At 46.0% G+C, this 12,218-nt stretch overlaps 1 protein-coding gene across 1 annotated transcript in view; it reads left to right on the top strand.

The window, feature by feature from the left end:
• LOC119978346 overlaps positions 1-12,218 on the top strand; it is a 439,995-nt gene that overhangs the window by 165,169 nt on the left and 262,608 nt on the right. Inside the window, exon 21 of the mRNA XM_038819919.1 lies at positions 8,020-8,189. Coding sequence (XP_038675847.1) covers positions 8,020-8,189 — 170 coding nt within the window. The remainder of the gene's footprint in view (positions 1-8,019; positions 8,190-12,218) is intronic.

The raw sequence follows: 12,218 nt of genomic DNA, 5'->3' as shown, positions 1-12,218 counted from the left end.
CTCTTATATCTCCAAAGACCGATACAGGTTTAACGTAATCTCTGTAACTTTCAATCCATCTAATGCTTGATTTGCAATTTTTAGAAATGGCTTTATTACCCTACACTGCTTTTAATGGTTTGTGAATTTGTACTCCCAGATACCTTTGCTCCTCCAGCCCATATAGAGTCTTCCTTTCCAAGTAATATGTGTCAATAAATTGCAAAGCCCCTCGCACTCAAACCAGCACCCCCTACCACACTCCCTCTATCTACAGCTCAATGGCCCAGTGCTGACTTTGTTTTATTATCCTCAAGGCAGATTGGAGGGTCACCTGCTCTGAGAGAACAGCAGAAACACACCTTTGGCAAAAGTCTCTCGATCTTTAGCATCATTTTATTTCAAAATTGATCACCGCTGCTCAGAAGTTAAGTACAGTAAGAAGTCTTACAACACCAGGTTAAAGTCCAACAGGTTTGTTTTGAATCACTAGCTTTCGGAGCACAGCTCCTTCCTCAGGTGAATGAAGAGGTAGCTTTCAGAAACATGTATATAGACAAAGTCAATGATGCAAGACAATACTTTGAATGCGAGCATTTGCAGGTAATTAAGTCTTTACAGATCCAGAGAGAGGGGTAATCCTAGGTTAAAGAGGTGTGAATTGTCTCAAGCCAGGACAGTTGGTAGGCTTTCACAAGCCCAGGCCAGATGGCGGGGGGTGAATGTAATGCAACATGAATCCAAGGTCCCGGTTGAGGCCGTATTCATGTGTGAGAAACTTGGCTATAAGTTTTTGTCGGCGATTCTGCATTGTCATGCGTCCTGAAGGCCGCCTTGGAGAACGCTTACCCGGAGATCAGAGGCTGAATGCCCTTGACTGCTGAAGTGTTCCCCAACTGGAAGGGAACATTCCTGCCTGGCGATTGACGCGTGATGTCCGTTCATCCGTTGTCGCAGCGTCTGCATGCTCTCGCCAATATACCACGCTTCGGGACATCCTTTCCTGCGGCGTATGAGGTAGACAACGTTGGCCGAGTCAAACAAGTATGTATCGCGTACCTGGTGGGTGGTGTTCTCACGTGTAATGGTGGTATCCATATCAATGATCTGGCACGTCTTGCAGAGATTGCCATGGCGGGTTGTGTGGTGTCATGGTCGCTGTTCTGAAAGCTGGGTAGTTTTCTGCAAGCAATGGTTTGTTTGAGGTTGCGCGGTTGTTTGAAGGCAAGTAGTGAGGGTGTGGGGATGACCCTGGCAAGATGTTCGTCTTCATCGATGCCGTGTTGAAGGCGGCAAAGAGGATGCTGTAGTTTCTCCGCTCCAGGGAAGTACTGGACGATGAAGGGTACTCTGTCGTTGTGTCCCGTGTTTGTCTTCTGAGGAGGTCGGTGCGATTTTATTTTGCTGTGGCGTGTTGGAACTGTCGATCAATCAGTCGAGCGCCATATCCCGATCGTACGAGGACATCTTTCAGCGTCTGTAGATGTCTGTTATGCTCCTCCTCGTCTGAGCAGATCCTGTGTATACGGAGGGCTTGTCCATAGGGGATGGTTTCTTTAATGTGTTTAGGGTGGAAGCTGGAGAAGTGGAGCATCGTGAGGTTATCCGTGGTCTTGCGATAAAGTGAAGTGCTGAAGTGACTGTTCTTGATGGAGATGTGTGTGTCAAGAATACAACGGATTCTGGAGAGTAGTCCATGGTGAATCTGATGTTGGGATGGAACTTATTGATGTCATTGTGTAGTCGTTTCAGTGATTCATCGCCGTGGGTCCAACGGAAAAAAATGTCATCGATGTATCTGGTGTATAACGTCGGTTGAAGGTCCTGTGCGGTGAGTTATGCACACACGAGTATGGCCTCAACCTGGACCTTGGATTCATGCCGAATTACATTCACCCCCCACCATCTGGCCTGTGCTTGCAAAATCCTACCAACTATCCTGGCTTGAGACAACTCACACCTCTTTGACCTGGGATTACCCCTCTCTCTGGATCTGTAAAGACTTAATTACCTGCAAATGCTCGCATTCAAAGCATTGTCTTGCATTTTTGACTTTATCTATATATATGATTCTGGAACCTACCTCTTCCTCATTCACCTGAGGAAGGAGCAGTGCTCTGAAAGCCAGTGATTTGAAACAAACCTTTTGGACTTTAACCTGGTGTTGTAAGACTTCTTACTATGCTCACTCCAGTCCAACGCTGGCATTTCCACATCTGAAGTTAAGTGACAGAAATCCTACCCCCAAGTACTGTAACTTGCAAATTTCTTCAGCTGTTTCCCCTGTATTTGACCCCTCAACGTCCAGGTGATAGCTGTATTTCTTCAGCCTGTTGTGTAGCTGCTTCACGGTACCGAACCTCACCGGGAAGGCCGGACACTGAAGATGCCTGTATAATCAAAGGCACCTCTGATGTCCTTCCACTCTAATACCTCCTCGACAGCTCAAGGGTTGGACGAGGGGCTTTCATATTTCTAATATTCCTTTGTCAGAAGATTTTTTTTGTGGTCATTTTATTTCCTGCTGACTGCCTGAAGCCAGGCTCATGGTCTGAGGTAAAGCAAATAAATTGATTGTGAAATTCTATTTCCTCTGCGGATTACATTTGAGCGGATATCTAAAACTGGATCCAGATGGTGGGAGGGTGGGGGAGAAAGGAAAGGTCTAGCATCCTAAAGCGATCTGTAAGCGAATAGGGACTTGCAGTCCATCCCGATGTTGGAAACATTAACTGATGACTTCAAGGAAGTAGAGTTCATCATTGACAGCTGCTATGCAAGGATGTAAATCTCCAACGCAGGCAAATTCTTGTATTTTAAATTCTTCTGGCTGGCAGCCTTAACTCATTGTAAATAGTTTATTTTGTCTCAGTTTGAATTGCAAAGTGTATAGTTGACCCAAGCCGTCACTGGTAAGGTTTTGGCACCCTGCTTGCCAAAGTGGTTGAACGAGCTGAGGCCAGTGCGAGACTCTCTGTAAAAATAAATGTTTAAATGAAGGCTTTGGCTGGGATATCCTGGAGTGGACTCATGCTGAAGTCACACTGACATTTATGCCAATACTTACATTGGTCTTGCCTGAAATCAACATCCAAACCTTCTGCTGAAGCAAATGAAACAACTCTACTCCGACACTATAGTTACGCTGAAAAAGTTCAGGAAATTTTGAGTTTATAAATTGTGGATATCAGAACCAAGGGTGGGGAGAACTTTACACTGGAGGAGCCCATGGGTTTGGTTGTGGTTCGAGGATTAAAACTGACAAAAACGTCAGCACACTGGATGCTGGCTCCAACGTGCTGGCTTCTGCATTTAACTTGAGCACAGTAGTCTGGTTGTGCGCAACCCCCATCGGGACTGTCAGATTATCTATTATCACGTGCCAATTGCACAACTGGAACAAAAGTTCAACGCAGTTTTAAATTTAATGTTGCACCCAAAAGTTTTCTGCTTCCCGAAACTCACCATTGAAAGCAACCTGAGAACCCAACAGCCAATAAGGGTCTGACTCAGACTCAATCAATGCTCAGTACTCACAGCTGCTTCCTTACCGGCGATGGGGAAGGGTTGCCCCATATGTTTTCTGGGAGGTTTTCGAGATGACATTTTGGATTTAGTAGCAGTAATGATGGTAAAACTGTCAGCATTTCCCATCATTACTCCTCAGAGAGTGACAGTAATTTTAAGCGACTGCATGTGCAGAGTTAACCCTGAAAATCAACCCAGACTACAATCAATTGGAAATCACAGATCTGTCAAGAACATGTCCTTTGACACTATTGATTACACGGTGGAGATTCTTGAAGTTACCCCTTGGGCGTGATCCTCCGGCCACGCTGCTCCAGTAAAGCATCTCACAGCAGTGCGGCACGGCCGTTGAAAGCCGGGAGACCTCGCTCCCAGGATCTACCCAGCTCGCAACGCCTCACGAGGTTCAACGCAATCTCGCGAGGCATTGCAAGGGGAATTCTGCCCACAATGGACAGGATCACGTTTTAGCAAATCTGAGTATTAGTGCGAGGCAGTAAGACTTACTCTAATGTGCAGATTCCTGAGGTACCTGAAGCTTTGGGATTCAGTGCCTTCGCCTCGGGGCCCTTGGGCGCTGGTCCCCACAAACGGGGATCAGACGGAGCGGCACTCGTGGGATCTCCAAGGGGATCGGAGGCCCCGAGCTGCAAGTGGCCACCCAGCTATCAGGGTGGTGCCCTGGCACTGCTGGTGCAACCTGGGTACCCTGGAAGTGCCAGTCTGGCACTCTGGGTACTGCCAGCCAACCATCCTGCCATTACTACCTGGGTGCCTGCCTGGCACTGTCAAGGTGCCCAGGTGACACTGCCAGCTGGCAGAACACTACCAAGGTACCAGGTTGGTACTGCCAAGGTGCCAAGCTGGCATTTTTGCACGCGTGTACCAGGTCGGGGTTGCACACCGTGGGTGTTGGGGGTGCTTCCTTGGTGCGTTCGGGCTGGGGTGGAGGTCGGGCATCCTTTTCAGTGCTTCGTAGATCGGAATACCATTTTTAAATGGGGCCCCGATCTCTCGCTATAACTGGGAGTTCCGGCGAGCAGAGCTCTCCATTGTAAAAAGCGGGGCAATGTGTAGCCTTGGCCACTCATTCCCCTTTTAGGCCCCTTATTCAAAGCAAGTCGCTGTGAGCGCCGGTAAATACGTGGCTAAATGTGCTTGCTCGAGGACTTTTTTTCCCCTTTTGGGAGGATCGCGTCCCTTGTTAAGTGAGGTGCAACTAAATTTCATACTAAATTCAGAATTACTGCTGAAAAACCTTTCTCGCCCAGAACAAAAAATTTTATATTTGTGGAGTAGCCGATTTCTCCATCGTGTTAAAAGAAAATTTACATATTTTAAAGTATTTTTTTCATAAGTTTGTTTACGATATTGCTTCTACATTAATCCCACATGTATGTCCCAATCATTTACTTTGTCTCTGTAAAATTGATATTCATTGCATTTTAATTATTGATTTTCTCTCTGTGAGAATTGTCGATGTGATTGGCTGCTTAGCCTGATTGTTGACATCAGTGTTATTGGATGTATGGAGATCCCCGCCAAACGTTGAAATATTCAAACTAATATTGGAAAAAATCCACGTGACAGAGATCACTTGATCTTTAAGAGAAGTTTTTTTCAGGGTCCGGACGAGTGTCAGCACTTTGCCATTGATGGCAAAATCTGAACCGATTGGATATGTGCTGCCTTTGCAGTGAATGTTTATGGATCGGGCGCCAATCAAGCGGTCTGCTTTGTCCTGGATGGTATCAAGCTTCTTTAATGTTGTCGGAGCTGCTCACATCCAGGCAAGGAGAGAATATTCCATCACACTCCTGCCATGTGCCTTGTGGATGGTGGGCAGACTTTGGGGAGTCAAGAGATGAGTCACTCGCCACAGGATTCCTAGCCTTTGACCTGCTCTTTTAGCCACAGTAACACCCCAGGATGTTGATAGTTGAGGATTGAACGATTGCCATTGAATGTCAAGGGGCGATAGTTTGATTTTCTCTTGTTGAAGATGGTCATTGCCTGGCAATTGTATGGCGCAAATGTTGCTTGCCACTTGTCAGCCCAAAATTGGATATTGTCCACATCTTTCTGCATTTGCACATGGACTGACTCGGTATCTGTTGGAGGCATAACCAGGATCTTCTGGCCAAAAGGACCACAATGCATAAAACAGGTGACTGAGGATTATCTGCTTGGATCGGCAATGATTCTACATAGCCTGCAAAGAAATTGGTCAAAATGAGCAGGTCGTCGGATATGTGTCTCTCTCTGACAGACTTCCCTCAGGTTGAGGGTGTGATCGGTTGTAGACATGTGGCAATCTGCACACCCAGATCACCCTGGAGTGTCCATCAACTGCAAGGACCTGCACTACATAATTGTGAAACTGGTGTGCAATCGCATAAAAGATCTTTCTGTAGAATGTGTGCAAGAATCCCCGTGAGCCGCCATGATGCTTTACCCTGTGGCAGTTCACTTGTCCTGATTGCCTCTGAGGCAGAGGCAGACTTAAGGGGTGGCTGCTTGGGGCACAAGGTGATCCTTTAAGCTTTGCTGATGACATCCGCTAGATACTCAACCAACTCAACAGCACTATAGTGAGTGTTGTGTCACCATCGTATGTGTGATTCAACAGGCCAATAGCAATGCTGGAATGTGTTCAGGTGACTCATTTTTAATACACACATCAATGTTCTGTCCTCGCCTACACCACCCCCATTGCCACTGACACAAACCAGCAGTCCAACAATCGCCCCTTGCATATCCACGCTTTCGTCCCCATCAATTCATGCCTTCCCACTTCTCATCAAACGAGCTAGACATCAGCTTTCCACATAGCATTTATGACTGGACAAAATGGAAACGTGGTGTAAAGTGTTAACATTAATTTCTCAATGCAACATTATCTCATACAACTGTGTGCATACACTTGTGCAACTATAAAGAATTTATCTTCCTCTTCTTTCCACTCCTACATGTAACCGCAGTGATTTCAGTAACGATGTCGAGACAGGCTGCTCAGATCACTGTTCTGACTGTGCAGATGCTCTTGGCCATCATCTTCCAGTTGATGAAGGATAGAACTGGAGCCAATCTTTACAGACTTTTATAAGCATTTATTTGTAGAGTTATACTTTACCAGTGTTAATCTATCTCAACGACCACAATTTTCATCTGTGATCATTTACAGGGGCACAAGTGAAGCCCCAGATAATGCGCGCCACCTGAATACAATTAATATACAATTACTAATTCGATATTGGATGTCAGATGAGCAGCTTGATAACAGAGATCTGTGGAAGGATGGCGGAGGGGAAAAGCTTGGGCCTGAATTTTCATGGAGATGGATGGCACTGAGCTCTGATTCCACAATCCTTTCCCTGAAGCTGGTACCCACCATTTATTTTCATTTTCGCGAGGTGGTATGGCATGGGGGAGTAAGAAATGGTTTGAGGGGGGGGGGGCAGCGAAGGGCGGGTTGTACTTTGCAGGCAGCTGCTCAAATGCATCCAATTCCTGTTTGTGGGATGCCCAAAGCACGACTCGTGGGCATTAGACATTTGAGGAAGAGGTTTAAAGCCGCTGGAGATGTTTGAAGAGGTAAGCAACCCCTTTTGGAGGGTACAGGTGCCACTTTTGGAGAAATAAGGTGCTCTTTGGAAGATGTCAGATATCCATTTGGGATAAAGTAGACATGAATGTGCATAAAAAGTAGATAAGGGGCCTGCCTCATACAGATTAACAAAATGAAGGTCCTTGGGCAACACTGGAGGTCATGATGTGGGGGTCATAAAAAGAGGCCATAATTGGTGATGCAGTGGCTACGATTGGATAAGTAAGCGTAGAACCAAGCAAGAAATTTCCAGTGGGTTGGACAGTAGATTTCATATTGTTTTAATCTGTACGTATTTGGAGCTCTAAGATTCTACTCTGCTAGTGTTCTGCGTACTTATGGGTCCAGAGAAACAGTCACACAAAGCTGCAATGGTTAGGGAAGGGTGATCAATGCAGAAACATTATTGTCTGACAAACGGTCAGTCCAGGACACTGGTATCTGGCGAATGGGGCTTAAATTTATGCTGCCAATGCTCTAATCTCTCAAAAAGCTAGAAAAATGACCTCTTGAGGTGCTTCTGGCAGTTGTAGAGACAGTAAGATATTTACAAACACTGCTGCTAACACCAGAGCTGCTGTCTGCAGCACCAGTACATGTAATTGGGTCATTAGTGAACTGAATTACTTGGTTTAATTCCTCCATTTACTAATGTGCTGCACGTGTAGAATGTGTTTGCTGGACCTTCATTTTACTATGTGTGATTTCTGGCAAGTGATGAATATTCACAGCCTCCCCTTGCGTGACAAAAGTGCCTAAAACATTCCTTTCAATAACATTACCCTTGCAGGCGCATACATTTGGTGAGCCTTACGGAGATGATGCCCTGGTAATGAACTGTTCCCAGGTTTTATGTCTCATGTCTACACACTATTTAAAAAATGACATTTTGTTTCCCTTTTCAGTCTCCAGACAAATTGGATGGCAGATTTGTTCCGAAATGTCATATCCCTCGGGAAGCTCTGGTCCTACATTTCTACTCTCAGGCCCCGCTGAAGCGTCTGTTATGCTAATAAAGCGAGACAAAGGACTACAACAGTATCTGCTGGAGGCAGCATACTCCTATGTTACACAGGTACCCTTTCCTTCCTGTACAGGGCGAAAAAAAGGATTAGGTGGACTCAAAGAACTTTAGGCCCAAATTTAGCTGTGCGGCTGCATTGAAGGTAATTACATTTAATCAATGCGTGCCTCACCATGTCTTTCACTACAGTAAGTGCCCCATTCACTCGCTGTCTTGGAAACACCACAGGTATTTCTACTAGACTTTCCATGATTAATTCTAAAGATAGCGGTGTCCAAAGAATTTAAATGAGCCCAGTTAAGTGATTTTAAGCATAATTGAATGTTTCAAGAACAACATTTTGCTGTAAACCAGATTGTACGTTTTAATGCAATTGCATAACAATATAACTTGCCAACACACAAATTCTGTCCTGACATCCATTCAGATGCTATATAATTTCCCTACCTGACAGAACGGTACCAGGAGATGTGGGGAGTTGGAGAGGGGTCCAGGCACCAGTCAAAAACCCAGCAAAGCCAGTGGCCTGGCGGTCCAGGCGATCATAATAATAGGGCTTCATTAAAATATATTGCTACAGTCTCTCATCCCTAGCTGGCGGGTGGGAGAGTAAACCAGCGATAGGAGGGTCAAGTGGGGACAATTTCTGGTAACCAATATAAAAAAAAGGCAGGCATTTATGTAGCATTTTCCATGGCCACCGGACACCTCAAAATGCTTTACAACCAATGCAGTACTTTTGCAAAGTGTGGTTGCTATTGTACTGTAGGAGGGGCAGCACAGTAGCATGGTGGTTAGCATAAATGCTTCACAGCTCCAGGGTCCCAGGTTCGATTCCCGGCTGGGTCACTGTCTGTGTGGAGTCTGCACGTCCTCCCCGTGTGTGCGTGGGTTTCCTCCGGGTGCTCCGGTTTCCTCCCACAGTCCAAAGATGTGCGGGTTAGGTGGATTGGCCATGCTAAAATTGCCCGTAGTGTAAGGTTAATGGGGGGATTGTTGGGTTACGGGTATAAGGGTTACGTGGGGTTAAGTAGGGTGATCATTGCTCGGCACAACATCGAGGGCCGAAGGGCCTGTTCTGTGCTGTACTGTTCTATGTTCTATGTCTGTGCGGAGTCTGCACGTCCTCCCCGTGTGTGCGTGGGTTTCCTCCGGGTGCTCCGGTTTCCTCCCACAGTCCAAAGATGTGCGGGTTAGGTGGATTGGCCATGCTAAATTGCCCGTAGTGTCCTAAAAAGTAAGGTTAAGGGGGGGGGGGGGGGGGGGGGTTACGGGTATGGGGTGGATACGTGGGTTTGAGTAGGGTGATCATTGCTCGGCACAACATCGAGGGCCGAAGGGCCTGTTCTGTGCTGTACTGTTCTATGTCTATGTCTAAGTACAGCAGCCAATTTACTTACAACAAGCTCATGTCATGTTTGACCAACTTAACTGAATTTTTTGAAGAGGTGACCAGGGGTGTAGATGAGGGAAATGCATTTGGTGTAGTCTACTTGGACTTCAGTAAGCCTTTTGATAAGGTCCCACGTAGGAGACTGGCAGCGAAGATGGGAGCCCACGGGATCCAAGGAAATTCGGCAAATTGGATCCAGAATGGATGAGTGGCAAGAGTCAGAGGGTGATGGTCAAGGGGTGTGTTTCCAACTGGAAGCCTATGTCCAGTGGGGTTCTGCAGGTATCACTGTTGGGGCTGTTGTTGTTTGTGATTTTTCAATGATTTAGACATGTATGTGGGAGGGTTGATCAGTAAATTCGCAGATGGTAAGGAAATTGGTGGGATGGTAAATAGTGACGAGGATAGCCTTAGATTTCAGGTTGATATAGTCGGGCTGGGCAGATGGGCTGATCAGTAGCAAATGGAATTCAGTCCAGATAATTCATTTCCATCGTTTATGGAGAGACTGCAGCATAGTGGTAATGTCATGGGACTAGTATCCCACAGGTGTAGATTTATAAGATGGCACAGTGGTTAGCATCGCGGCTTCACAGCGCCAGGGACCCGGGTTCAATTCCTGCCTCGGGTGACTTTCTGTGTGGAGTTTGCACATTCTCCTTGTGTCTGCGTGGGTTTCCTCCGGGTGCTCCAGTTTCCTCTCACAGTCCAAAGATATCCACGTTAGATGGATTGGCCATGCTAAATTGTCCCCTAGTGTCCAAAAGGTTGGGTGGGGATACGGGGATGGAGTGGGGGAGTGGGCCTAGGTAGGATGCTCTTTCAGAGGATTGGTGCAGACTTGATAGACCAAATGGCCTCCTTCTGCACTGCAGAGATTCTATGACTCTATAATTCAATGACTCTATAAGTGTGAAGTGATGCACTTGGGCAGATTAAAAAGGCAAGGAAATGCATGATAAACGACAGGAACTTGGGAAGCACCCAGGATAGAGAGTCTTTGGTGTGCTGGTACACCGATCCCTTAAGGTAGCAGGGCAGATAGATACAGTGGCGAAGAAGGCATATGGGTATACTTGCCTTTATTAGCCAAGGCATAGAGTTTAAGAGCAGGGAGGTTATGTTGGAACTGTACAAAACATTGTTTTGGTCACAGCTAGAGTATTGTGTACAGTTCTGGAATCCACATTATGCATACAATTAGGGGATACAGTTTAAAAATAAGGGTTCTACTATTTAAGAGAAGAGTTGAGGAGAACTTTTTTCTCTCGGAAGGTAATGTGTCTGTGGAACTCTCACTCACCAGAGAGGATTGGAGGTTGGGCCATTGAATGTTGGGTTCGATAGATTGTTGATTGACAAGGGAGTGAAAGGAAATAGTGGGGCAGGAAGGAAACTGGAGTTGAGGCCACAATCATAAAGCCACAATTTTATTGAATGGTGCAGCAGGCTCAAGGGACCAAATGGCCTCCTCCTGTTACTAATTCGTATGTTCGTACATAATTGGCTTCTGCCTGTTTTCTAAGAGAACAGTCAAAATTGTGGCCAGTGTGTATCTACTTTTATTTTCCAATGACACTGCAAAAAGACATGTTCTGCATATAGAATTTGGGCTGCCAAAGCATGGGACCGCAGCCCAATAATAAGTAAAAAATGCCTTATAAATGATGAGATGCCATTACGCGAATCTCAAGATTAATCCACTGCCATGGATACAAAGCCATGGGAATCTGCCAAAGGGAATAGACCAGCAGAATTCACTTGAAACTATTCCTTATTATCTATTTATTGAATTGCAGCCAGTTTAGTAGTTTTCTCTTTGGCCTTGAGAATAAAAAGGTTATATTGAGCCAAAAGTATCTCTTAGGTCCTTTGATGCTCACCATAGGTTCTACAATTTTTATTATTCACTCATTGGATTTGGACATCACTGACAAGGCTAGCATTTATTGCCTGTCCTTAATTGTCTTCGAGAAGATGTTGGTGAGCTATCTTCTTGAACTGCTCCAGTCCTTTAATGGAGATACGCTCAAATTTCTATTTGAAAGAAACCTTTTTTAACTAGTAACAGTGAAGAGTACAATTCCATATAATTGCTACAGTGCAGAAGGAGGCCATTTGGTCAATTGAGTGTGCACCGAACCTCCAAAAGAGAACTCTACCGAGGCCCATTCCCCCGCCTTATCCCTATAACCCCGTGGATTGATCATGGCCAATTAACCAAAACTGCCCGTCTTTGGACTGTGGAAGGAAACTAGAGCATCCGGAGGAAACCCACTTAGACTTAGGGCAGCAGGGTAGCATGAGGGCAGCAGGGTAGCATGATGGTTAGCATAAATGCTTCACAGCTCCAGGGTCCCAGGTTCGATTCCCGGCTGGGTCACTGTCTGTGTGGAGTCTGCACGTCCTCCCCCTGTGTGCGTGGGTTTCCTCCGGGTGCTCCGGTTTCCTCCCACAGTCCAAAGATGTGCGGGTTAGGTGGATTGGCCATGCTAAATTGCCCGTAGTGTCCTAAAAAAAGTAAGGTTAAGGGGGGGTTGTTTGGGTTACGGGTATAGGGTGGATACGTGGATTTGAGTAGGGTGATCATGGCTCGGCACAACATTGAGGGCCGAAGGGCCTGTTCTGTGCTGTACTGTTCTATGTTCTATGTTCTAGACACAGGAAGAATGTCCAAACATCACACA

Source organism: Scyliorhinus canicula, chromosome 15 (genome assembly GCF_902713615.1).
Source record: "Scyliorhinus canicula chromosome 15, sScyCan1.1, whole genome shotgun sequence".
Taxonomy (NCBI): domain Eukaryota; kingdom Metazoa; phylum Chordata; class Chondrichthyes; order Carcharhiniformes; family Scyliorhinidae; genus Scyliorhinus; species Scyliorhinus canicula.
Note: the sequence above shows the minus strand (reverse complement) of the source record. Positions and strands in the feature narration are given on the sequence as shown.